Genomic DNA, 27,123 nt, shown 5'->3' with positions numbered 1-27,123 from the left:
ATAAACTTATGGTTGTAAAATAACAGTTTTTATCGCACATAACATGATAATTAGCACCTCCCGAAGATTCATTGTAACATTTGTACAGCTTTTCTAGTGTTAATGGTCTTTCCCACCTAAAACCATGACTTTTAAAACTGTTTAACTCCATTATCCAATCAGAGACAAGAAGCTACATTCTCGTAACAAAAGGGTTACATTAAAAAGGCTCATTTAGTTTTAACCAGTTCATTTGAGTTTACGGATCCATACTGGGAAGATATTGGCTTGCTCTGCGAAGACCAGAAGCCGAGGTAAGAACAAACAAATTTGAATTGATCGTTAAATTAAGTTCGATGTAAAACCGATCCGCCCCGATACGCGAAGATTTTACCAAAAAACCACATCAAAGTTGTTTTTGGAATGCAGATTACCTTTTCACCAAAACGCGAAGGTGAACTCTCCGCTTTATTTGTATCCTGCAATAATGACGCAAGTGGAAAAGGCTTGTAAACGACATTAGTAGGTTATCCTAACTTGGGTAGATTACTGGGTATTACTGGGATATATGTCGTTCCGACTACCGCTTGCTTACTGAAATCCTATTAATTTTTTGCTTCGACCTAATCATTTAATTTGTTATTTCGTATTTGTACGAGTCACAATGTGTAGTAAACGATGAATAAAGTGTTCCAAAAGCCTGGAAAACCAGAAAGAAAAACGAAAGAAAACTGTCATGATTCCGGACATCGAGTTTAAGTCTGAAAGGGAGCTCAATTAGTAATTTTTTTCTAAGTAAATATTCACAAAAAGACCACATTTTTCAACTACATGATGAATAAATAGTCTTTGAATGGGTTTTTCTTACAAATATTTGCTTTATTTTGCTCCAACTTCATCCTTTTAGCGGCTCATCAGCGAGTGACGTCATGTATAAAATTAGCTCTACAGGAAGTATTGCCCCAAATCCTAGATTCTCCATATATGGAGAACGATAAAAGAAGTATATTATAACCCCTGACAGTTGTGCAAGGATACTTTACTGAGACGGAAAATGAGTTTTAACTAACCAAAAATCTCTCTCATTCTTTTTTTTTAAGTGTTATCTCTGGTGTATATAGTTGAGTATATATCATATTAGCAGTATTTCTTTTGGTTCGTATCTAGAATGAAGGGTGCAGTGTGTTTCGTGATGTTGGCTACTTTGGTAGCTGTCACTTTAGCAGATGTTTACCTCCATAACCCAAGAGGATCCAACAATCGACTCAACGAACGAAGTGCTAACAGAGCAAATGCTAACAGAGCTTTTGATTCTCAGGTACGGACTTTGAATTGACAGACTATCGTTTGAACTGCTCTCAATCTCGAACAAACTATTTACTTATGCGAGAATGTACTAAAGTATAAATTCCTAAAGTATGTACTGTATATCTGAAAGCCATTAAATAATGACAAGTATCTTACTAAAAGTTTTATCAAAGTGACTCTAAGTTTCAATTTAAATTAGTAAAACTATGAATATCAATTAGATACATTGTCCCGATATTTCAGGGTTATTGAAAGTGCTAAAATGCTAGTCATTGCACAATACTTAGATAGTGTTTGTTATTGTTGTTCAGAACAATAATCGCGGTGGATATAATGTTGGCGACAAGACGAATCAGGCCTTCAGGAACGAGGACGGACAATACAACATGGTAAAATATATATTCTTTTCTTGAAGATATTTTTATATACAAAATTTTCCTTGAGCCTGAAGCTTTTGAATAATTTCTTTTAGCTTAGCTTTCATCTTTTACCAGTGGGGGATCTGACAGGGGTGACGGTGGGGGGTGGGGATAGTTATTTATTAGTATAAGAAGGGTATACTTTTTAGTACAAATTAGTGCTACTACAGACTGCATAGTCTATTAGTCTACCCCCCCCCCCCCCCCCCCGACTCTCCCATGAGTTCGTACTATTTAACAAATATACTGTTTGAATTCTATGTTTTTCTAAATGTCTGCTTATAAAAATTGTAGGCATATTTCCAGAGCAGCAGAAAAAGTTCTGGTAAGACATACCTGACAATGGAATGGACCAATCAGCATGGTTGTGGTGGGAACGAAAAGAATGACCCACATAAAATGAACTGCCAGGTTGTGCTACAGTATATGTGCCAGGAAGATGTTCAAACCCGAAAACAATCCACAATGAGAAACGGTGCGAATACCAATACCCAGGCTTTTACTGCGAACAGAAAGGGATCTGCAGAAACAAAAGCACAGTATGAGGCACGTAGGAATGGTAATGTCCGAAATGACAGGGTGTTGTTTGAATCATGGGAGTGGTATGATAAATGCCAGCAACGAAACAGGAACAAAGGTAAACTTAACTTAAACTACTTAAAATAACGAAGTTATAGCAAATGTGATTGTATTTTCAGAATTTCCATAAGGTATATCACTAGACTCCTTACATGTGACGTCAAACAAGCTTAAATTTGGAGGACAAAACAAAAGAATTTCAATCTCCTGAGAATTGGAACTTTACAGTACTGGATCCAAGTAAAGTACCATCCACTCACGAGTATGAGTAACGAGTGGCCATTGTCACTCCCAAGTGATGCATAATGGAATATTCATGAAAGTATCACTCACTCAAAATGGAACCAGTGGCCTTGGCTCGTTTGGCTCGCGAGTGTAACGAGTGTTGTAATTGAGCTATCATTTCTAAGTGCTGCAAGGGGTCTATTGTTTTGTTTTACTTGAGGTCTGTTACATGAACTTTGAATACTATTCTTTCTGCATGGAAGCACATGTCAGTGTTTGATCCCCATCTGGAGCTGATAATGAGATCCAAAATATTTTTTTTGCCAAAAAGAATGCTATTGAAAATGTATGATTGCTGATGAACATTTATTTTTTTATGTATATCTTATTGTAGTATATATTTTATATATTTATTGCAATTGTAATTAGTTTATTCATATATAATTATCATTTTAGTAAGCTTTAACGTCTGTTTAAAGTATTTAATAAAGACCCTTATTATCATTATTATTCTGTATAAGATGAGAAATGATGTTAAGTAAAACCAAACAACTAAATGACTGTAACAAATGGATTCTCACCTTCTTGCTAACATGTATTCCATTGTATTGTTTGAAGGTCTTTTCACTGCTGACCAAAAACTCAAGGGTGACCAGAGCATCTACACCCGCCAGAACCCTGCTGGCACAAGGCGTGGTTATGAGTGTCCTGAGGAGCATGATTATTATCCATACTGGCACCCAACAGACTGGAAAGACATTGCTATACTGACAACAGATCCATCAAGATGTAGTTACTACAAAACACAGAGCTTTAACGTAAAACCTAAAGGTATGACATGGGCAGTGTTAGTATCACGAAGCAAAACACAATATGTAGGATAATGTTTATGTACTGTTTAATGAACGAGCAGGATCGTTTAATCAGGGTTTAAAATCACGAGACATAGCTGCTTCAAAATCTTTGAAATAATTCAAACCTTTGGCTGTTTGTGTGTGACCAGTGATCTGATATATAAAGGAGATGAACAACATTCTTATTTTAATGTTGGTTTGTTTGATTATCTTCTTACTTTTAATCATTTTGAAATACACAGCTGAGTGTATTGAAAAGTATTCTGGAGGTGAAGCGAAGCACTGGTCCAAGTATAACAACCAGAAGGATTGTGTAGACAATGGTGGAAGCTGGCTGGAATTTGACAACTATCTAGAGATAGCTCCCTTCGATGAGAAGACATGCCAATCAAAGGGTAAACCTTATTTCTTTGGACGACGGCATGGCATGGTTAATAAGGAGTGCTTGGTAAGATTGCCTCAGCCTGACTGCGAGCAAGCTGGATGGACTAGAGTTAACCACCTTGGTAATGGTAGAGAGGGTGTTCCACTGAACTATACCTGGACTCTTCCAAGCTTCCCATCTGGTAAAGATCAGAGATGTATTCTGAGGATAAGGTAGGTTAAGGAATAAGAAAGGCTGAAAATCAACTCTAGACTGTGAGCAGTCCCTCTTTTTCCCTTGATCACTGTCTGTCTGTCTGTCCATGTCGATTGGCTGAGGAAGATTGGTTACAAGTCAAAGGTCCCTGGGGAGAGGGCTGCGGAGAGGGGGTACAAAAAGTAAATATTGAAAAAAAGAAGCTATATTCTAATGTCAATAAGAAAACTGATGGATTTCTGGCTTACCTATATCTCTATTAGGTATAACATCTCAACAGATGACTATGATCCATGGAAGACTGATGCTTCTTCAAACCAGAACCTGTAAGAAAGCTTAAATAATTTAAAGTAAACTGTCATAAATATTCTATTAGTAAGCATATAGTTGACACCCTTCCACACATACCTTGCCACATGGCAGCATGTTTATTGTTATTTAACCACACCAGTCCCACAACTTCATTCTGAATTACTTGAATGAGAGGCTATGGGGAAATCTATTGTACCAGTCAACATGGCTGCTATGCGATAATGTTCCATTGGTTGATAATTGTACTGTATTAGTTAACAGAGCATGGTCTGTTGTGCAATGAAAGTGTTAGAAAATAACCTTGAAAACTGCAACATGACTTGTCTTTTTCTATAATAAAACAAATAGTTTGCACTAAGGAAATGCCAAAAACACTCAAGGAGTGTGAGAAAAGCCTTACCTATGTAGGTCCTTGCTTTTACACAAAGTCTTTACACTTTAATTATTGTTTTCATGGCTTGTGGCATGCTGTATAAAGCAAAGAAAGAGCTTTTTTGTTTCTTAGAAATTCTGGCACCTCATTTAGTTTTAATGCCAACTTTTGTATCTTGTCTATTATACAGAGGGGCAATGAAGATCTCGCCAGTCCAACAAAATCCAGTAGTTGATGTTGGTGCTGGTATGCAACCACTTCGTCTAGCCATCAACACTGCCCAATATGGTCGTACTTTCCAGGATAGGTCACATCTGTTCAAGTTACGAAGCCGTGACGCTAACAAAGTACCTGAAGACAAAAATATCTATAACTTGAATGTGAGGGGAAAGAGAGGTAACATTGTGCAGACATATCCAGCTGTCGAGTACGACTTTATTCCAAACAGGCTCAAGATTAAATCAAATGACTTGCTACATGTGCAATGGACAGGTAAATTACACTGCTTATTATTGTTCTATTTTCTTTCTTTTCCCTGTTTGCATGTCATGTGTCTTGAAGAGAAGCATGGTGTGGTCATTAGAGAGTTTAAGATCCTCGTTTACGGCAAACACGAAACGTCAGTTGACCATTAGAAAATACTTTAAAATTAGTGAAAAGGAATCGCAAAAATCTCCAAGTAGTAGATAGACAAAAGAATACTTGTCTTTGGTGAGAAGGTTTACAAAAGGTAAAGTGAAATGTAGGGAAACGGTGAAAATGTGGTCGTGTTTGCCGGAGGATAAAAATGGGAATCTTCATCTGCCTATAATCATCATCATCAATTTGTTCTTGCAACACCATGAGTCGCATAAGCCCTTAAGCAATCAACTGGTTGCATATAGAATGTTTTCGGTTTCTGTAACTGCCAACTTGGAGGCCAACATTGAGGGGTGTGTGCTACCAATGTCCCACCTACAATTCTTGAATCTGCCATCATGTGGCTAGTCTTGCTTGTTGGGTCTTCTCTGTACTTTGGGCTTTTTTTCTCTAGATTCATAAGTTCCTCACTCTGCATAAATAAATTTCTAAAATTCCAATTCCATCATGAAATGAGAGCCACAGGTTTGTTAGTGACTGCCTAACAAGTTGTACCCTCAAATCAAGGAGTACACATTGTAGTCATTGGTATTAATGAATTTTGACAGGATCCAATAGTCACAAGAATGGCAACCCTGCAGGTGATGGACAGGCTGGAGATGCTGGTGAAGGAACATCTGGTTAGTATAAAAATATTGTCTATAAGTAATTGCCCTATATCATAATGACGTCACGGTTGGTTTACATTGGCTAAAATGATTTAGGCTAAATTTAAGCTTAATTCTCTTTCAAGATAGTTTAGCATAATATTTAGTCGTTCTTTCCTTCACCAGCTCATAAACCAAATTTCATTGTGATTTAAGATGTGTTGTTGTCATTCCATCCCCCTCCAGCGACCATGATCCCTAGTGTTAAAACAATAGTTTGCTTTGATGTGACATCATTATGAAATAGGGCAATTCTTTAAACAAGTTCACAACATGGATTGACCTACAATGCAGTTGTAACTGGGGTTCATGGGTGTCTAAATTTTTTGCCTGTCGTGTAAGATAAAAACTGAATCTTTTGGTAGGGGAGGGAATTAAGGAAGGGGATGACTTTGACTAAGCATAGTGCGAAGTAGCTCCACCACTAGGCTAGATCATTTCATGTCCAGCTCAATAAGCCCAACCTGTTCACTAGCACTAGCCATGAAAATAGTCCTGAACTGAAAATGATGCCTATTGATAAAAAATGCTAATGGAGTTCACCTTTCTTTCAGGTACTGACCGAAACAACATTGTTGAAACTCAAGACCCTCTAGACAACTTCCCATTACCTTGGGAGAGAGCAACTCTGTTCAAGAATTCTGCAGCTGTTTGGACCAGCTTCCCTTACAAGACTGCTCCTGCACCAGAGGACATTGCCATTAGTATGGCAAGTAGCGGCTATTACGCATGCCTAAAGAAGAAAGACGGATGTGATAAACAATCTACTGATACCAAAGCAGCCATGAACAACTTGTTGAACAACGCACCTGCTTCCTATGCTGGCATGATACTGCAGGTTAACAAGGGCACCTACTATTATGCTTGCAGCCGAAATAACAACTTCTCCAACAGAAGCCAGAAGGGAAGGCTGTATGTCACTCAGTAGTTAAAGAATACAAAATAATGGAAATATTATATGAAAATATCCAAATATAATTGAATCGTATCATCATCACATAATTATTGCACCTCTCATTTTCACTCTACATTTATAGTATTATAGTTGAATGCTAATAGTTTACTCATTCATTGTAAACAGGAGATGACACTTAAATAAATCATAAAAGCATATTGTCACCTTTGGCTAAAGTTGTTTAGCTTCATAGTAATCAAAACTTTTTTGGGTAGATATCCGCAAACTCCAATAAAGTGGAAACACTAATTTGTTCTAAATATCCTTTATGAAACAGACATTTTACTCCTGAGTATTCATTTCAATGTCCCAGGAAATTGAAGATGTGACTACCATTTTGGCAGTACAGTTTCACTACATCAAATCAATTTTTAATTGGTTTTGCAAATCCTGAAAAATTAAACTTGAAGTTGTTGAATTTACAGAAAATTAAAACATGAAATTTATTGTAAGTCAATTAAACAGTTGCACAAAAGCTTTGGCACTCCATCAATGACAGAAAACAACAATTAAATTCCACTAACTTAATAAGCATGTAGAATCACTCTATGTAGATATCTAAAATTTAATAGACCTCCCATTTCATTCTCTTGAGAATAAGATTCTTTTTTGAGTCTCGTCCATGCACATCTTTTTATGTGCAAAACGTAAAACAAAGACATGATATTCTAGGGAATGACATATGGTCTGATCTGAAATGTGAAAACATTACGCCTAAGGTAAAGAGGTCTATCACTGCACCTTATCAAAGAAAACAATAAATGGCTTGTGGCTGTAAATTATCATACTTATTGAGGGACCTTTATTAACTATGATCACATAATAAAGTACTTCAACAATATGGCAATCATCTTGCCAGACAGCATAATAAAACAAAGATATGGAAAATATAGTATAAAGTTTTGTGTGTTTGTCTTTATTGCATGTGGAAATTAAGGTGATCAATGTGCTGTCTAACTTGTCTTTTGTTGAAGAAATAGTTATAAAGCAGTTATAAAGCGTGCGGGGATTGGCAGAACACGAGAAGTGTCAGGAGAAGCGCAACGCATAGCTGAGTTGTGTTGTACTTCTCAACGCTTCTCAAGTTGCCAATCCCCAAGTGCTTTATAACTTCACACAGCAGGGCAAACAAGTTTTCTATTTCTTTTATAAAATATAAATTACAATAGCCTTTATTTTGGTTAGGAATGACGCAACTGAAAGTGCACACACATGCTGTGTGCTCTCATGAAGCACACACTCCAAAACAATCAGAATGCAAGATTTATAGCAGTTCTTTTGTGATGTATTCTCTTGTGGTGATGGTATTACTGTAACAAAGCATTATTTTCCCCCTTAACGTCCCATAATGCCTTGATCCAAGATGGCCACCAAATCATCAAAGTACTCCATTACATCAATCTACAAATTACTTTACCTATAGGCTACAATACTGAACCTCCCAAGAAGGTAGTATTGTCGTGTACAGGTTAATGAAGTACGTCATAGGTTTCTGAACACACAAGTGGGACGAGTGGAATTTTTTGAGGAGTTTGGTTCTCCTCACTTAGAAAAAAAATTAAGTGAAGACACCAAGAATTGAACTCAACACCTTTGGCACCAAAGAACTACTACAATGCCAACCCCAACCCCAACCCTAACCACTCAACCACGAAGCAAATTCGCAAATTTTTTATAGCTTAATTTATGCTATCGTAGGGTTCAACTACTGGCCAACTACTTGAAATTTGAATTTGAATAGAATTCCCCTGAAAATTCCTGTACACGACGATATAGCCCCAAGAGAGGGATACTGTAAGTATGCTACATATTGTCTACCTACATACGATCACTGCTGATGTACTGTTGATGATTCCTGTACTGTTTCCTCATACTGACCTATGACATTGACAATAACAAAGTAAACAACATCAATATTTTATTGAATATTCGATTAAAAACATCACAAGACACAACCATCCGAACTATAACATTCCATAGTTTAATCTTAAAGTTTATAGTCAATCTTAAAATTCTTAAAATGACGAAGATACATGTATGATGTAACAAGTTTCTATTAAAATCAATAAATAATATTATAAGATTATCTGCACAAGACAGAATCATCTCCTAGCAACAAACAAAGGTCCTTGAGTCGTTGCTGCATGGCTGGGATGCCTGCTAGCTGTGCTTCAAGTCTTTGTTTTTCTTCATTTAGAGTCAGTCTTGTTGCTGTGTCCAGTTCTTCCCACTTCCATCCTCCTTCTCCATCAAACTGCAACAGGTGTGTATGGTATTTCCTAGAACAAATTCAAGACTCGTTGAAATATCTTCATCAACATCTGTTTTTTTATTGAAACAACCTCTGATCTTCCTCAAAGGTAGGGTATGTCTAACTAGTTGCAGATTAAACTATAATTTAGGATTTAGCTCTTTTACTCCGACCAAGGACTAGCGTCCAAAACGTCAGTTTTTTCATCTTTTCACAGTGTAAAATTTACCCTTTTATTATTACTTATAATTTAGCATGGTAGGTTTTGTTGAGGGATGAAAGGTGAGTGCCTTATATTTTCTATTCCACCCTTGATTCCCTCAATAACTAAGAAAAAAAATTGAAGGAAGAATTGGAAATATTTGAGTGTTACAGAAGAGAAAGCCTGAGGACCCAGAGAAAAGGCTGTGAATAAAGGGAAACAAACCAACCAATCCAAGGATCCATATTTCTAAGTGTGTACTTGTTAAAACTAACTAATCTTTTTTTAACTCACCATAATGATGGTCTGTGTGATATACTGAGAAGTGTTATTCCACAATCCTTTGCTGCCTGGAATATACTACCTTCTACATCAATGCTGACAGCACTTGTGCATTCATCAAGAAGTGCAAATTGAGGCCTGTAAAAGAATTCAATAATATTAACTATCTATTAATGATTTCCAGGGGGAAAAAGCATTTTGTAACTAATAATTTTCAAAATGGTTCCTTTTATGAGGCAATAAAACCAACAGATTTTTTAAAGGGTTATACATGTAAAATGTTTCAGTTATGTATATGTATCATATTAATCATGGCTAGTTATCTTTAATGGTTTTATCTGTAAAATCAGTTTACCTGTGGTAAAACAGCCTTGCCATACCCATTCTTTGCTTCTCCCCTCCAGAAAAGACATCTTTCCATTCTTTTACAGTATTCCATCCTAAAATAACAATATTCATAGTTGTCATAGTGATCCAACTGGGATCAAAAACCATTTCTTTACATTCTTTAGTACTTCATCAACATGTTTGGCCAAAAATAACCTCTGGTCATCAGACAATGTCTGGGCAGAAATGGAACTTGTGCAGTCAAATCTCTGTAATGTTGGATATTTTGATCAGTAACGTTGAGCCAGAAAGGAGGTATGACTGAGCTAAGACTAATTTCTCTGGTGATCATGACTGATAACTGATTGACCGTTATGCAAGCTGACACCAACAACCTTACCCACCTCCTTCTCTTTTAACGATGTACTGTAAATGAACAGTATGTAGAATGTCTTCCAAGTCCTTTTCACTGATTCCTTTCTTTCTCATATCCTCTATGCCATCAGGGTATATCACTTGATCAAGCAAAGATCCAATGGGCATGTAGGGCCTGCAAGCATAATAAATTATTAAAATTTTTATGATATATAGTACATGTACTAACCACTGCAAGCCAGGGTGGGCAACGCACAAGTCACTTACCATTGTTTCATTGCTATGCTCAGATCAAGACAACAGTTGCAACAGGACCTGGCAATAGACTCAATCCTTTACGTACTCTAGTGGTTTATTTCATTCAACTGCCCGATTTCCCTGTATGGACCGTTGTCTTGATCAGCACGTAGAAATATAAACTGTGGTAGGAGGTAGATGAACATTTTGGACAACCTAAATTGCAATATTCTTGGAAGAACTATGATGACTGTAAGTATTTAAAAGAAAGACTTCCCACCTTTGTGGAATGTAAAACATGTGACTTGGAGGAGGCTTGGCGAGGTGTCCCATATAAATAGGCCAAAGTCCACTCAGGATACGGAACAATGAACTCTTTCCGCATCCATTTGGACCAGTTATGAGCAAATGCATGCCAGGCTGTAGCTATAAAGAAAGTATAGAATAAAATCCTTATGAAACAAGATGAATAAAATCAATTCTTGAGAAAAGTGAGAAATTCTATGTAGGTGATCAGGCTTTAACAAAATAAAGAAAATAATAAAACAAACTTTGGAAATAATTTTGTTATAGTACAGTATTTAGCACACTACTTACCTCAAGTGTTAGCCCTGACACTACAACATCCCCACAAGGAGTTATAATGGCCACATCTTTTAAAGAAATATTTCCATCGGTATCTGTTACATGGCCACCAGGCATCTGGTCCAGTTTTACGACCTGTCCAGGCTTAGCAACCTTACCACAGTTTTCCATAGTGATGGATGAATCAGAGTTTTCCAATGCTCTCATACAGTGGCCTTTTTTAATGTCTTCAAAGACTGAGAGCATTTCAGATACTCTGCTGGTGTAACCACTGAGCTCCGTGATCTGTAATTATAACATAGTGCAGTTAATTTCGTATGACTGTGAAAAATTCACGGCACGAACACAGCCATGACACAGCAAGGGATATGCCAGACCAGTCACATTGCACGAGAATTTACTCTCCATCCAATCAAATACCTTGAACACAGCATAAACATGGCGCGGACACGGTCACGCCAAGGTCAAGGCAATGCCAGACCAATCACATTGCACGTGAAAAAAATCAGCCAATTAAGATTCTAGAAAGCATCAATGTCACAGCACCTCACGCTTATGGCACTGAGCTTTTCACAGTCATACGAAAACTCCACTAGTACGAGCAGACACATGGTTACCTATAGTGTCATATGCAGCCACTGTCACTCAAAGTTTACTCCCATAGCTAGAAAGCTTATTAATGTGATCATGACTTTAACAGTGACTGCATAGAATACTAGGCATTCTAATTTCACTGAGGGACTCAGTCTCCCTCTTTCTTTACCCTCCACAGGAGGCCCCAAAAAAAAATACAAAGATATCTATCAACCAAATCAATGAACTCTGTGCAACCATAACACTGATACAGTACACTCTCTTACCTCCTTATAAGAAGACATGATCCTCTCTATGGCATCTGCAGCTGATATAAGAAGATGTCTAGAAGTTGTGATCTGCTGAGCCCTATTACTAACCCCATTGTCTTCTACTGCAGCTCCCTCTTCTGTGTTAATCAATTAAAAACTATCAGTTACATGTAAAGTAAAGTCGGTCCAAATCAAGATTGCGAGGGCCAACATTGGTTGATGAATACCAATATTCATTTCTAGTACCACTATTATAAACCCCCATTGAATAGACTTTTAATTAGTCCCACAACAAAGATGCCTAGAGGACAAGCAAAAGTGTTTGTATAGACAATGTCTGTTCAGATTTAGAAGTAATGCATATCCGTAGGACAAAAACAAGCAACAATAATTGTGAAGTAATAATCTATGCAAAGCTGATTTCTGTTTAACGAGTTTAGCTGTATTTGATTGACAGTTGCTAAAATGTTGGACCCGGTTGTATGAAGCCTGGATAGCGATATTTTGTGGACAAATCCTTATCCAGTAGATAAATTGATGCTGTTATCTGATAAATTCATCCACCGGATAATGCTATCCAGGCTTCGTACAACCAGGCCCTGATGGCCAACAATTCATTTGAGTTGCACAAGTGTGGTTAGTGGTCAAAATAGACCCGTTTAGGATTCCAAATTACTGCTGTGTTTCTTGATTACAGACTCAGTTGCACAAGGTTAGCCTCCAGTTTGTGCAGAATATTCACATGTTCCAGTCAAGGTCTGTCGAGTTTCAAAGTGTTTTTATTGTTGAAGTTGTGCATTCTTTACTTTTCCGTTGGTATTTGTGAATATTTAAACACTGATACGAGGCTAACCCTGTGCAAATGAATCTGTAATCAAGGAACACAGCGGTAATTTGGAATTCGAAACTAGCCTATTGAGTGACAGCATATAAAAAACCTTGAAACTTACCAGAACCCATTAAAATACTTGAAGCCACCATACACAGCCCTGCAGCACTCCAAACATACTTCATCAAGAACTGCTCTAGCATTACATACCACAGGCGCTTAAAGAAGATCAATTCCATTTGGTCAGCTAATGATTTAAAGCCCTTTAGCAACCAGGACTGCTCTACCTGTAGGAAAAATTATGACAAGTGAAAGCATTAGACAGTTATATAAACCAAGATGGCAACTTATAGATTGAATTTAGCTTGTAAGGTTTTGCAGAGGTGCGAGAAGAACTTGAAGAAAAAACCCTTAAACTAAAGGAGAGAGCTAGGAAACTCTACTCACGTGTAATCTTGAGTCCTGGAATTTAGAGACCCCAGGGGTGAGGGTGGAGTCTACTACCACTACCCACTGAAAATACCATAGGATTGGAAAACTCATAGTTCCAGAATACTGTATACATATATATATAATAACACCCCCCCCCCCCCCCTGGGGTCACCCATGAACCTAACTTAGTCCTCGCTCTGGATCATCTTACCTTATGGCCATTATAAAAAGCAATTTCTTCAGCATTGTTGATGACTCTGGAATGCAGGTGTCTTAAGTGACCTCTGCGCTTGGATTCTTCAGCCGCCATTTTCCCAAACTTTGGTGAAAGAGCACGTAACGTGATGGCTGTCACATAAATGACAACACTAGCAATTGTTGAAGGCAGTTTCCATGAGGTGCCTCTCTTCCTAGCCATTCTATTCAATGTCCAAACAATAACCAATACATCTAAACATGGCTTGGTGAGGTGTGAATATAGATGAGCTATTGAACTACAGAACATACGAATATCTTCCGTCAGGCATTCGTCGGCATTGGTTAAACGGCTGTCTAGATTGCATACCCGGTAATACGTCTGATTGGCGAAGTACTTTTTGTAGGCGTGATTGACAAGCTCGCTGCGAAATGCTAAAGCAATCCTATTTTCCAGGTAACGAATCATACTATTGATAAAAGTTGCCGGTATTGCAACTGCTATCCACTTCATCAAATGGAAAGCAAATTTTCGTGCATTTTTTTGCACAATTGACTTAATGACTTGACCATCAAGTGTGGCCACGTAAATTGACAGAAACGTTCTTGCTACTAAGCAGCTTGAATGAAAAAACAGCAACACAACCTGCTTGCTCCATACTCGAGGAATTACTATTTTTAAAAGCTTTAAAAGTTGGTCAATAAACTCTTTGTCTATGACAAGGGTGTTTTTAACTTTAAAAACGTTTTTGCCGGCATTGGGCCGTAAAATCACCTCTTCTCTATCGGGAGGAATATCTCCCGCTGTTAAAAAGCGAGACTTGAATTTTTGACACAAAACTGGACCGAATTCTTTGAGAAAGTATGCACTGCCTGCAACCACTGCCGTCGTTCCAGCGATATTAACATGTCGGCGAGATATTACCGGCATTTTAGCTTTTTTAGTGCTTTAACGACAGGTTGAAAGAAGAAGAATAGGACGATCAATGACCCGCGCGCAAACACCCTTCCGCCATCTTGAATGAACCGCAATGAACTGGGACCAAGTATCGGCACGTGTTCACGTGATCAGCACGTGATCAGCACGTGAATATACTACGCACCAAGCTTCCATCTACGACTGATAAGGTCCACAGGTAGCCCAATTGGTGGGGGGGGGAAATCTTAAAACGGGCTAAATTCAAAAAATAACCACGCAGAGCGAAAGAAGTGCTATTTCTCAATGATCGGGTAAAATTTCGAGGCTTTATTTCACGTTTCAATGATTTTATTGAAACTTTTGATTGATCCCCATACATTTCCTTATAACAGGACACCACAGAAACCAAGCTTGGGCTACCTGTGATAAGGTCTGGCTGCATAAACAAACATGGCCGACAATCAAAAAAATATTAATCCAGTTTTGATGATTTTATGTGGAATTCCTGCCTCTGGGAAAACGCATTTGGCAAATTCCATGAAAAAATGGAGCAGGCGTTGCAAGGAGGATAAAGTTCACGTTTTGCATATCTGTTATGATGAGTTAATTCCTGTAAATCTAGACTTGCAAACTTCGTCTCTCAATGACCAAAAAGAGGACTTGGAATTCGATGATCTGCACTCGAGCGCTAGCATCTCAGCTTGGAAACATTATAGAAAATTGATTATCCAATGTGTTGAAAGAATTGCACAACAAATTCAGGACATTACTTTTGACTTAAATGAGGAAAACGATGTTGTGAAAAATACTTTTGAACTACCTTCCTTTCAAGATTTCTGGAAAACATTTTATGAACAGACGGCAAGAAAGGATATGTCCTGTGCCTGCTTGAGTTCTCAAAAGTGTGTAAACATCTAAAATAAAAACTTATAGGCATCGGATAATGCAGTGTTGCCATTGGAAAACTCCTAGAGGATATGGGCTCACGATTATAAAATAGCAAGGGGAAGAGATGGGAAATATTGCTTACATAAATGCATATAATTTGATTGAACTTATTATCATTTATCTTTAATTATTAATCGTGTACTCTTAATACAGTTAAAGAATTATACTAAGAGATAATTATTACAGGGCTGTCAACTCTCCCGGATAAACCGGGAGTCTCCAGATTTTGGACCGTGTCTCCCGGTCTCCAGATTAGAGTCTCAAATCTCCCGGATAATCGCCAAAGCTGACCATTTCTTGTGAGACTCGACTTTTACAACCATAAAATTCCAATTATTTCGTGTTGTTTGTGTTATTTTACATCACTAACAAAATCAAAACATTCCTCGTAAACTGTTCTTGCAAGCAGGCCATTGTAATATAAATGATAATCTGATTGTTCAGAAATAAACCAATCACATCAAATGTTACAAAGCGAATGACGGCTTTTCGCACGCTTTTTTCCGCTGTGACGTCATGTCCCTTCGCTATCAATTCTCAAGATTTGAATACCTCGGGGGTTGACAGCCCTGTTATTAGGCAAATGCTGCTCTATGTTCAAGTCTGGACCACCCTCTATAAATTGCCTCACTTCGTAAGCGCAAAGCAATGAGCATAAGTTGAGGTTGCAAAGTAATTTCAATAGATTGTTCAAATTTGTCCCTTGCACCACTAACTGAATGCTTAGTGTTTGGCCAATGTGGAAAGTGGTCAATGCTACCAGGTGCACACAAGTTCAGGTCAGGCTTGCTTGTGATTCCACAAAATATTGTTAAAAAATTAACAAAAGATTATCATTGATTACCAGGTGGATCCATACTGCTCACATACTACTGGTTGACGACAACATGTATTATCGCAGTATGAGGCATGAGTACTTCCTTCTTGCAAGAAAATGTAAGTTACATGTCCAGTGATTGACAACTCTTTTGAACCACCTCCATTAGTGTGCCACACTCCCTTAGTGTTGTGAAAAACGATTTGCTTTTTAGATGGTCTGGGCTATATGCAAGTGTTTATAGAATGCCCGGTTAACACAGCTTTGGATAGAAACAGCCAAAGAGGAAACCCAATAGATAGGAACACCATAGTAACCATGGCAACTAAGCTAGAACCTCCATCACCTGATAAATATCCATGGGAAGAGTACAGTATGGTACTCGATGCAAATGATGATGGAACTAACTCCTATTTGTAAGTTTGAAATTATGGATTTATGGATTTATTCCTTTCCTAGTTGCTTTTGTCTGAAAACATTTGTTTATTTATGGAATACCTTCACCTACCTTAAGCTTTTGTCTGGGCAGTTGAAATATGGAAGGGAATCTAATCTTTTTGTTACTTTTGAAGAACCAGATTATTATCATTGATGGCGGAAGCTGCTTTAAACCCTGTTCAACCACTGCCAGAAGAAAATAAAGAAGAGAAGGTACAGTATATCCCTGCCCTTTGGAAATTCCAAATTTACTTTATGGGAATGTGTGTCTATTTTGTGTCAGGTATTTGTTTTGTATAAAACAAGATGTTTTCAGCTGTCCCAAGTACATTATCAAATTATGGACAATAATTGACACATTGACAAGCTCTAATTCTGTAAAATAAAGTCTTACTAATGCTTCATTTTTTCAGGAGGAAGCCAGAGCAGCAAACTTGACTAGTATGATGCATCAAGCAGACCAGACCCTCCGAAAGGTCATTACAGACAAAATGGCCAAAGCAAAAGGTCTAGTAAGAGCAATAGGCCCTTTGCAGCTAAGCAATCACCTGCTGATTAATTCACTGAGAGCAAATGAATGAACATTTTGATTCATGGGTTAAATTTACTGGAGTGCAAACAAACTTTCTACAACCTGTTTCGAGAGATCGTAATAAAACTGCATTTCATAACACACTAGATACACATGTTTTCATTCAGTTCTTTACAAGTAGCTAAAAAGAAACACCAATTTAATATAAAAACAAAAATTTTGCAGTCCAGTACAGACATGTGACCGTTAACTGCAAAGGGCCTATTATATTATATTATGTTTGCTATGTGTTTTTCCATTTCAGATCATGTCATTCTCTTGAAAATAAGATTTTTTTTTAGTCATATTCATTTGTATTCTAATGCACAACCGTTAAATAAAAAAATGATACTCTAGGGAATGACACATGGTCCAAAACGGAAAAAAATATACCGAAGCTAAAAATGTCAATTGACTGTTATATCAAAATCAGTGCAGCATCACAGAACATAAAATTCCATAATCATAATTATTTTTTAATAATTTTCTAGGTGATGGTTTCACTAAACAAGAGATGAGGAGTTTAGCAGAGGAACTTAATTTAAGGCGAAAAACATTCCTAGACAAGTTAAAAACTGAAGAATCTTTATTTCAGCCACTTGATAACAATGTTGGACAGAAAAGTGTCAAGCCAATCTGAAAAATGTGTGTGCAAAATATCTTCAAATAAAACTGTTTTATCAATCAAACACAATCAATTGTTAGCACAATTACAAAACAAAGAAGAATTTCAAGAAACAATCAAAATGTTATTTGAATGCTTTAGACCATAGGGAGCCCAATTTAGATAAGTGCTAGACAGAAATTAAATTTGTAAAATATGTTAAATCAGAAAAAAATGAGTTAGAGGCCAAGAAAGTGTGCTTCATAATACAAGCAAATAGGAAAATCAAGCAAAAAACCAGTATGAAATTTGTTGTTCACTAACCTTTTCCCGCTATTCACCTTAGTCTTAATGGCCACCAAACAGGGTTTGGACTAAGGACGAGTACATAGAAGTGAGGTCATAAAGGCATTTTTCTCTACCCCACATGATGCATCATGGTTTCCATGCGAGTTCTCTATAGAGTAATTCTTCAGAAGCAAAAGCAAAAACCTCCACATAGATAACCGCACACATGTAGACTTACATGTATGTTTTACTATTTTGTTTTACTAAATTGGGCTCCCTGTTTTTAGACCTTCACAGATGTAAATTAGAAATATATTGAAAATGGAAATAAATTATGCAACTGTAATGAACCTTGCTTTGTGGTTAGCTATCACCTACCATTATGAAAGCCATAACCCAGCAAGAAGCACCTCATTTGTGGACAGCCACACAATTTTGCTGTGGTCCCACAGGTAGCCCAAGCTTGGTTTCTGTGGTGTCATGTCATAAGGAAATGTATGGGGATTCATCAAAAATTTAAATAACATCATTGAAACGTGAAATAAATTTTACCCGATCATTGAGAAATAGCACTTCTTTCGCTCTGTGTGGTTATTTTTTTAACTTAGCCCGTTTTAAGGATTTTTTTCCCCACCAGTAAGAAATTTATTTATTTATTAAGCTCTAATGGCAACTAGACATTAATAACAAGATTTACCTCACAAGTTAGTTTTCACATTTCATTTTATTTTCACTGACAGAATTCCATCTATTCATTCTTTTTCTAATGAGTGAAGATATGATTCAACACTGGAGTAACTAGAAATTGTTTTAAACATACACATAGTAAAAAAAGGAGTCTGCTTTCTTGTGTCATATTTTACACCAAGTTTTTTCACAATGATTTCTTAATGATTCTACACATCAATTCTACTTGGTTTGCATTTAGCAATATACAAAAAGACTAAACATTGAAGCATGAAAATCAGGTTCCAGCAAAACTGTACAGAATCATCAAAGCCATACTCTCTATACCTAGATTGGCATGACTATCTATCATTTTATTTTTGTTTTCAATCTCAATAAACAAAACAACAGAAGCAACATTCTGTGTCATATTTTTCCAGCACAAGTTGACATAGTTATTTCCTCCACAAACATTGTTTTACATTTACTATTATTTTCTAGGATGTAAAATGTTGTTACAGTGGAACAATATAATATGTCAAATAAGTTGAATCATAGTTGTAGCAGACGTGGATGCCTGCGTACTGTAGCTATGGGAAGCATATCATTAGATGCATTATTGATGATGATGGTTTATTCTTATCCTCCAACTTTTACTTGAACTGGCTCATTCTGAGGTCAGGGTTAATATGTTATGAATCTTTGTCATCCTCTGTTTCAAGGTTAATAACTTCAATGTCTTGATTATGAGGGTCTGTTTGAGTCTCTAATAAATTGCAATCAGTTTTATGATATGAAAGGCTGTCCCCACCACAAGCTGATGCTCCTCTGTCTCCCTCAGCTTGCTGTTCCAGTGAGAGCTGTGAAAATTCCTCCACAAATCTTTCATGTTTTGATGTGGAATCTTTCTGAAGGGTGATAGACCCAAGGCTTGATACAATTAAATCTTGAACGAAAAGGGAACGGTCTGCCCTATCTGCTTCAAGTTCTTCCTGCTCGCTGTCTGACAGTGCAGGTTCATTAGCCCTGAAAAATGAAATAAGAAGTTAACCAGGGATTGTGTTGGCACAGAAACTATGCAAAAAGCCAGCCATGATCCTAGCCAATAAAGTTGTGGCACAAGATTTTTGCTTGAGTTCTGCTTTATACCCTTTATAGAATCATGCCTGTTGACATTTATTCCTGTTTGGAATATTTATTGTTATCCCTGAGATGTCTGAAATAAGTAGTAGAAATGTGTTGTTTGGCATATTACTAAGAAGAAATGCAGCATTGTATATCATAGGTTTCCAAACAACGTGAGATTTGTTGAAGATGGCAGCGATGAAGTAATTAACCAGCATTAGAGGGAAAACTGACCTGGATAATAAAAACTGAGAATTAGATGAATTGTTGTTTTCTTGACTTGAAGTCACATTACTAGTCTGATTATTACTAGCAGCAGCTTGTCGTCGTTGAGGAAGTCTTTCTAGTCTTTCTCTTGTCTGTTGCACCTGCTGTCTTTCTAATTGTAGCTGCTGCTGTAATAACTGTAGCTGAGACTGTACTGGCGGTTGTGCCTGTTGCGCAGCTCGCCGCACACCTGACAACTGGGACAGGAGTTCAGCAATAGGATCCATACTTTCTCTAAAACTAGAACTAGAAGTTGCAGAAGAACTTGTAGGTCCAAGAGAACTGCCACTGGAACTGCTAAAATTCATTGCCCCTGTTCTGGGTCTTGGAGGTCTTGGCCCGCTTACCCCTCGACCAGGGTGAAACATTCGCCTTACTTGTCTGCCAGTACCTGGTTCATCGTGAGGAATTATTAAGGATAAATCTCTTACAAAATTATGAGAGATTATGAGAGAAAAGGTATACTTATTTTTTAGGTAATTTAAAAGAAAATGGAAAGAAAGAAATGCTGAAAGAAAGCAATGTCTGTGAACATGTATAGTATTGTTTCAGTTCACTCAAAAACAAATTACTGTATCATCTACATAAAATTAGCTTAAATGAAACAATTACAACAATAATAAATACAAATCAAGCAAAAACCTTTAATAAATTAATGTAGAAAGGATATGATATCCCTTGGAGCCCTGTGCTCCAAAGTGAGATGTGCGGCAAAATCATCCGTGACATGATTAGGGTCACCACCAGGAAGTGCGGCACACACAGGACACACCTGTGATAAAATTAGCATGTTAGACATCAGTGTATTGCATTATTCTGATGGTGTTTTTCCATACTTTTGAATATTCATAATATGTACTTATTGACTGAGTGGGAGGGCCCTACAGGAAAATATTTGGCTTGAGGTGATGCTGTACGGACCGAGCGTGGCGAGGTCCATACAAATGACCAGCCAAATATTTTCCCGTACGGTCCGACCAAACTTAGTCAATGAGCATTTTATCATATGTCTCTCACGAAAAAAATAAATAAAATAAAACAAAAGAAAGAAAGAAATAGTAAATAAAAGCTAAAAAAGAGAAAGCACACAGATTCGAGCAGGGCCGTACAGATTCGTACAGCCCTGCTTGCGTCATTTTCCCAAATGTTTTTCTAAGAGAGCGCGCCCGGGCAGATACGGGTCATATGATAATACATTTTATTTCATTGAATAATAGGGTAATAAAAGGACTCTGTGTGAGGTCCATACAAGCATAACCAGTCACTAATGGAGGCAAGACACTGAGGTAGTCACTGCCAGGATTTTTTATGTCCTTGGTGGTTATTTTGTAAACACATGTTCGCATGTTAAAAATAGCATTCTCCACAGATAACATCACAATTGTATGTCATGTCATTGAAATGCAGAAAAGCCAAGCAAAGCGCACATGCAAACATGCTGCAACAATGTTTTGTACCGTAGTCTTGTTTCTAATCTATTGAAGAACTATGGTTTTTCGACTGATATTCTTTTTTCCACGTAATCGAAGCTTTTATTTGCAATGTTTTTCTGCATTTCAATCCCACAAGGCTTTGCAATATCTATTTTTAGTTAACATGAAAAATGGTATTGCACATGAAAACACCAGCACAATAAAATGAAAAAGTTTCAATCCCTTGCATTGCATTTCTGTTGCTATTTGTTATTTCACACATAATTTTGCTTGAGTTAACATTTTCGTTGCTCGTGTGAACCAGGCTTAAGTGTTGATCCAGCAAGTGAAATGCCCTATTTCACTATGACGTCACTGCTTGTATATGTCGGGGATAGAATCGCCAAATACAATAGAAAATTCAACTAAATTTGCTCCTAGCGAAACAGTTTAATCTAAAATTGCCTGGTTTTCAGATATAATATGTGTTAATATGTACTAAAAAATATGCTGAGCGTTTGCTGGCTATTCTACTTCTCTTCATGGAATGATACAGGATTTAGAACAATTTTCGGTTAGTTTGTGTTGATTTGACCCCGTCCGACAACCATGATCCTCTGCGTTTACACAATAGATTGTTTTGATGTGACGTCATAGTGAAATAGGGCAATTGAACCCACAACCTCCTACTCAAGTCCAGTGGTCAACTAACTGAACTCTATATTTGAGAACATTTCAAACTTTTCTTTGTATCAGTGCTTAATCAATAGAGGTTTTGCACCATCACGTGTTGGCGCCCATAATACAGCTTGGACTGCCTGTGGTTAAATGGCAGAACAATAAGATCCCTCGGGAATTGAATTCTTTCTCATGTAAAATGATTGTATTGTTCCTGCAAACTAACATGGCTGCTGTCACGTGATGGTGCAAAACCTCTATAGCGAATCACAAAACAAGAAAACAGCTTAAACTGTCAGAGCTTTCAAAAGTATTCAAGCAATTCATGGTAGCAGTTGGGTGCACATTTGTACAGAATGAAACACTTTTGCACCCAGGGTGTCCCATGGTGCATCACACCATGAGATCTGGGTAAATGAGACATAGCAAATCAAAACAAAATCTTGAACAAACATCTATGTACTAAAATAGAATAATGGTTGGGATTTTTCATTTACATTTATTTATGGGACATTGTTTGATTCAAAAAAAATTATTTTAAAATCATTTTTATTTTATACCAATAAAGGTGTACAGTCGCAATTCTTCTACTGTATTTTCTATTTTGATAAAAGGAAATAAATGCTAGATCAGTACACATACCACTTCTATAGATGCATCTGCATGTTCAGATGTTACATGTTCCTGCAACAAGGCTTCTGTAAAACCAATTTTACTGCAATATGGACAAGTAAAAGCCTGTGGCTGGTCTGCTGTGAATGCTTCCCCACCATAATATAGATCTAAAATTGAAAATAAAATTAATGCTTAGATAGTACTGTGTTAAAGTAAAAGTGTGCATGTTTTGGTAAACATAATTTTGAATGTAAACTAATTATACTGTTAAATGAAAAGGAGGCACATGTAATTATTATTACAGTGTTTCACATTACTTCCTAACTGTCCAAAATTCAGAAGTTTCATACATCTCCGAATTCTGAACTCTGCTTCCAGACTTCAAATTTTGTTTTCACAAAAAATCCAAGATAATTATTTTGAGAAACTGAAGTTTCTATGAATACCAGTCTTTTTGAACCAAAGTCTTTTTGATCCAGGTCTTTTCGAACCAGGTCCAGGTCTTTTGGAACCACCTATATACACATTTGATCCACATACATACACATTCTATCTAATACAGTTATGAAATATTTTATAGATCTAAAACAATTTGATCAATTACAAAAACAGTTAGCATTTCATATGCTGGACTTGGCCAATGGTATTTCCACTTCATGTTTAGACACAGTTGTTAGATACTATAAACAAGAATTTAAAACAATGTCCTACTATTTAAGACAGGTTAAAGGAGTTTGTTTGAAAAAGTCCGTGACACCGATGTAAACATCATGCCCAGCCAAACTCATAGTCCAACGTGCATAGTTTTGATTTCTTTTTTGATCATAATCTTTTATTCTGTGCTCAAGACAACTTTTTAAACTATACTCTTTTACATTAACTATGTACACGGCATATAGGACATGTTACATGCTTTAGTTAAAAAGGTGGATTGAAAGTGTATATAGGTGGTTTGAAAAGACCTGGACCTGGTTCGAAAACACCTGGATCAAAAAGACTTTGGTTCGAAAAGACCGGTTACCGTTTCTACATTAGAATACAATGTTGGGTTGTACTTTACTAGTATGGAACAAGCTAAGGCAAAGGTCAAGGATCAGTTTGTGAAGAAATAGGAGTAATTGACTCACCAAAATCTGCCCTAGTTAGAATGCACTGCATTGGATGATCGGCTGTATGTCTTGTAGTAGTTGCACCGTTTTCATAACACGTAGAACATAAATCATAATCATAGCAAATTAAACATTTGAAGCGTTTGCCTCTAAAATTGCCCTTATTACATGAGTCACAGCTGACACCTGTCAATCAAATAAATCATAGGTTAGAAACTATTTTGATAATTATAGGTAATCTCATTTGCAAGATTAGTATTATATATAGTTTCAACATTTGAGGATAAATAACCTCTGCATGTAAAGACACATCTCTCTTAAGCCCCGTTTACACTAGCGATTTTTGCAGGGATTTTTGCTGCGATTTTTGCTGCGATCCTGTCCATAATCAATGGTAAAGAATTTACTTGTAAAGTTTTATTCAGGATACCAAGATTTTCCTAGACAAATGTCTCTTTTGAAGGATGAGACAAAAGATTTCATATTCCCGAAAATTGCCACAAAAATCGCAGCATTTTTAAGCTTTTGACATTGAGTTTTGGACCTAAAGTCATATTTCGGTTTCTTAAAATTTTAAGCATGGTCTTTTCGACTTCCGGTGGTCACGTGACATTAAGGAGAGCAAAACAGACATTTCAAAATGGGCTGGTGGTTTTTATTTGAATCGAAAATATGAAGTTATTTGAAGTTGTTAAGTATATTGACCTTAACAAGAATCTGTCCGGAATAGGTGTCTTTCGTTTTTGGCTAAAGGGATAATTGACGAAACAGGTCAAGTGACCGAGTCAAAATATTGGATATTTTTATTTTTTGCCTTAACTAAGAATGATTTTCAACTATTCCGGACAGTTTCTTGTTAAGATTATTGTACTTAACAATTTCGCATTTCAGCCCATTTTGAAATTTCTATTTTTCTCGCCTTAAGGTCACATGACCACCGGAAGTCAACATGACCATTCTTAAAATTTCAAGAAACCTAATGATGATTTTAGCTCCAACACTCAATTTCATATGTTTAAGATTGATAGAGTTGTGGCAGAAACATAGTTTTTCAGCGATCCATTAAAAAACCAAGCCTTAACATGCTCTAGTGGTAGGTTACTTGTTGTAGGTGCAGTGTATACATTGTACAACTGGGGTAATAGAAAATAAAAAATTTAGTCTTACTGTTGAATAGTTAACGTCACGTAAATCAAATAATTTATTCGCTATTTTAGTTGATGTCACATAAATTGAAAATACACGTGCCAATGGTCTGAAAATCAGGGGGGGAAATGAAGATGTAACTGACTGTCTCTTCATGCATTCTCTGGTAGATTCCCCCAGATTCGCATGCCCATTGGTTTTGTGAATACTTTCTATTTCAAGTGACATCAACTAAATACAGTAGTTATCTAAGTTAGATAAATTTATCTAACTATTCTACAGTGTGACTAAATGCACTCTATAAGACATGAGGAACAAAAGATGATGTCACCAAGACTAGACAAGAGTATATTATATTTCCTAGTTATGAAAAATGCTCAATAAAATGCACCGTAATGAATATCAAAATTTATTCTGAGAGAGGATAGAACTATAATACCAAGATTATCTATGTGATATTTATAATTAAAAAAGGCAACAAAAATAGTACAAAATATTCAAGATAAAGTGTGCTATTCTACAGACTGTTCACTATCAAAAATATCTGGCAATAGACTAGTATACATTTTGAGGTCCAATTATATGATAGATAAATTCTTTAGGGAATACATCTTTTTATACTCTAGACATTTTGTATGCCGAGTAATGTATAAAAGATGTGTAAAAATGTACAAACTAGATCTGTTCAATCATTGTTTCCTGTTTCCCTCGTGAAGCCTACATTTTCACTATCATTCCTTTCGATATACCAGGCATACCATAATAACGGAGAATGGTCGGTTAACTAAACCTTGCTATAGTTTGAGAAAAGTTTATAACAGATAAACTAGACGGAAACGAGTGAATTAGTGGGGATTATTAAGTATGACACGATAAAATTTGGACAAAATTCAACGCGACACTCGATTTTGCAACAATACAAATTCCCAAAGCATTAAACCACAAATAGAGGTCGTTTGCCTGATCAAACCGTTTACCCCAATGAAGCTCAATACAAACAATAGTCCATTTTCTGGATAAACCATTCAATCGAAAGCAATAATGATGGTCGTATTCTGTACCTTCATGGCGAGACATAGCCGCATAAGTCCAATGGGATACCTACGTCCAGTTGGGTTTTTCGAAGTATTCTTACCACATAAACCCGTAAATTATAGCTTTCAAAGAAGCTCATTTGATACTTTTTAGATTAAAAATGAATATTGTTAGTTTTGGGAAGTAGTTTGGGAGAAAAAAGGTTAAGAATTTGATAAATTCATGGTTTGAAGAAGAACGAACTGATTAGCCAAGCTCCCAGTGACTACACAGCGCAGGCGCGAATAACGAAATCCCAGAATTCAGTGCGCACCTCACAAGTGGATGTAAAAATTTATATCATGCATCATGCATCATCTTCGCTCGTATCGTCATCATCTTTGGAGAGTTTTTATTTTAAACAATTATATGTGTTTCATAATTGTATTTACTTTATGAGCTTTTTTTTGGTTCGACACGCAGCTGAAAATGGACTCGCACATTAATAACTGCTATAGAGCAGCTTTTTTCCATTTATTTAATATCGGACGTATCAGGAAATTCCTTAGCTATGATACTGTGCAAACTCTAGTTAATGCTTTAGTTACTAGTCGACTAGACTATTGTAATAGCCTCCTTTATGGTCTACCGGCCAATCAGTTATGTAAACTTCAACGAGTACAGAATGCTGCGGCGCGACTTATCTGTAATATCAGTAGATTTGATCACATCACTCGTGCCTTGCACAAACTACATTACATTAGCTACCCGTTAGATACAGAATAGACATTAAGACATTACTTATTACCTATAAGGCTATCCATGGGCTATCACCTGAATATATCACTGAACTCATTAAGTCTAAGGCAGAATCAAGATACAATTTAAGATCATCCAAAGAACTGTTGCTCGAGAGACCAAGAATTAGATCTTTAACCACTCTGGGCGACTGCGCATTTGAAGTTGCTGCGCCTAAGCTGTGGAACGCTCTTCCAGCAGAAATCGGCACTGCCGGTAGCACGCAATCATTCAAGAAGCTGCTTAAAACGCATTTATTCAATAAGCATTTTGCTGAT

General features: G+C 36.8%; 4 protein-coding genes across 4 annotated transcripts; 2 read left to right on the top strand and 2 right to left on the bottom strand.

The window, feature by feature from the left end:
* Positions 1-199: 199 nt before the first annotated feature.
* LOC116291290 (protein DD3-3) lies at positions 200-7,034 on the top strand. The gene is made up of 10 exons (XM_031698453.2): positions 200-293; positions 1,147-1,297; positions 1,599-1,676; positions 2,001-2,343; positions 3,129-3,341; positions 3,607-3,961; positions 4,208-4,270; positions 4,820-5,121; positions 5,817-5,888; positions 6,470-7,034. The coding sequence occupies exons 2-10, from the start codon at positions 1,148-1,150 to the stop codon at positions 6,841-6,843; spliced, it is 1,950 nt and encodes a 649-aa protein (XP_031554313.1). The 5' UTR covers positions 200-293; position 1,147; the 3' UTR covers positions 6,844-7,034.
* Positions 7,035-8,771: 1,737 nt separating this feature from the next.
* On the bottom strand, positions 8,772-14,447 carry LOC116291288 (ATP-binding cassette sub-family D member 2). Its single transcript, XM_031698451.1, has 9 exons — positions 13,447-14,447; positions 12,925-13,090; positions 11,990-12,111; positions 11,142-11,414; positions 10,825-10,970; positions 10,337-10,482; positions 9,961-10,045; positions 9,618-9,743; positions 8,772-9,149 (listed from the first exon to the last, which is right to left on the bottom strand). Exons 1-9 carry the CDS (start codon positions 14,359-14,361, stop codon positions 8,954-8,956), a joined length of 2,175 nt encoding a protein of 724 aa, XP_031554311.1. The 5' UTR covers positions 14,362-14,447; the 3' UTR covers positions 8,772-8,953.
* Positions 14,448-14,791: 344 nt separating this feature from the next.
* Positions 14,792-18,361, top strand: LOC116291250 (L-seryl-tRNA(Sec) kinase). Its single transcript, XM_031698394.1, has 6 exons — positions 14,792-15,251; positions 16,145-16,233; positions 16,329-16,530; positions 16,687-16,765; positions 16,966-17,059; positions 17,615-18,361. The coding sequence occupies exons 1-6, from the start codon at positions 14,800-14,802 to the stop codon at positions 17,761-17,763; spliced, it is 1,065 nt and encodes a 354-aa protein (XP_031554254.1). The 5' UTR covers positions 14,792-14,799; the 3' UTR covers positions 17,764-18,361.
* A 359-nt stretch (positions 18,362-18,720) lies between these two features.
* LOC116291299 (E3 ubiquitin-protein ligase KCMF1) lies at positions 18,721-26,340 on the bottom strand. The gene is made up of 6 exons (XM_089028454.1): positions 26,095-26,340; positions 23,906-24,073; positions 22,806-22,945; positions 20,745-20,845; positions 20,041-20,475; positions 18,721-19,707 (listed from the first exon to the last, which is right to left on the bottom strand). Exons 1-6 carry the CDS (start codon positions 26,108-26,110, stop codon positions 19,374-19,376), a joined length of 1,194 nt encoding a protein of 397 aa, XP_088884580.1. The 5' UTR covers positions 26,111-26,340; the 3' UTR covers positions 18,721-19,373.
* Between the last annotated feature and the right edge of the window lie 783 nt (positions 26,341-27,123).

The sequence above is a fragment of the Actinia tenebrosa genome, unplaced genomic scaffold (assembly GCF_029948245.1).
Source record: "Actinia tenebrosa isolate PJP-AT-01 unplaced genomic scaffold, QUT_ActTen_1.0 PGA_scaffold12__29_contigs__length_12842862, whole genome shotgun sequence".
In the NCBI taxonomy this organism is placed as follows: Eukaryota; Metazoa; Cnidaria; class Anthozoa; order Actiniaria; family Actiniidae; genus Actinia; species Actinia tenebrosa.
Note: the sequence above shows the minus strand (reverse complement) of the source record. Positions and strands in the feature narration are given on the sequence as shown.

Bases quoted from the DNA above. Each gene is read 5' to 3' on its own strand.
- LOC116291290 (XM_031698453.2), top strand. From the start codon at position 1,148: ATGAAGGGTGCAGTGTGTTTCGTGATGTTGGCTACTTTGGTAGCTGTC. The intron at 5,122-5,816 runs GTAAATTACACT...GAATTTTGACAG, and splicing joins GCTACATGTGCAATGGACAG to GATCCAATAGTCACAAGAAT. The intron at 5,889-6,469 runs GTTAGTATAAAA...CCTTTCTTTCAG, and splicing joins TGCTGGTGAAGGAACATCTG to GTACTGACCGAAACAACATT.
- LOC116291288 (XM_031698451.1), bottom strand. From the start codon at position 14,361: ATGCCGGTAATATCTCGCCGACATGTTAATATCGCTGGAACGACGGCA. The intron at 12,112-12,924 runs GTAAGTTTCAAG...TGATTAACACAG, and splicing joins AAGTATTTTAATGGGTTCTG to AAGAGGGAGCTGCAGTAGAA. The intron at 10,046-10,336 runs GTGGGTAAGGTT...TTGTTATTTTAG, and splicing joins CATCGTTAAAAGAGAAGGAG to GATGGAATACTGTAAAAGAA.
- LOC116291250 (XM_031698394.1), top strand. From the start codon at position 14,800: ATGGCCGACAATCAAAAAAATATTAATCCAGTTTTGATGATTTTATGT. The intron at 16,234-16,328 runs GTAAGTTACATG...TTTGCTTTTTAG, and splicing joins CTTCCTTCTTGCAAGAAAAT to ATGGTCTGGGCTATATGCAA. The intron at 16,531-16,686 runs GTAAGTTTGAAA...TTACTTTTGAAG, and splicing joins GATGGAACTAACTCCTATTT to AACCAGATTATTATCATTGA.
- LOC116291299 (XM_089028454.1), bottom strand. The intron at 22,946-23,905 runs GTGAGTCAATTA...TTTCAATTTTAG, and splicing joins TCTAACTAGGGCAGATTTTG to ATCTATATTATGGTGGGGAA. The intron at 19,708-20,040 runs GTCAGTTTTCCC...TTCATTTTTCAG, and splicing joins TCTCAGTTTTTATTATCCAG to GGCTAATGAACCTGCACTGT.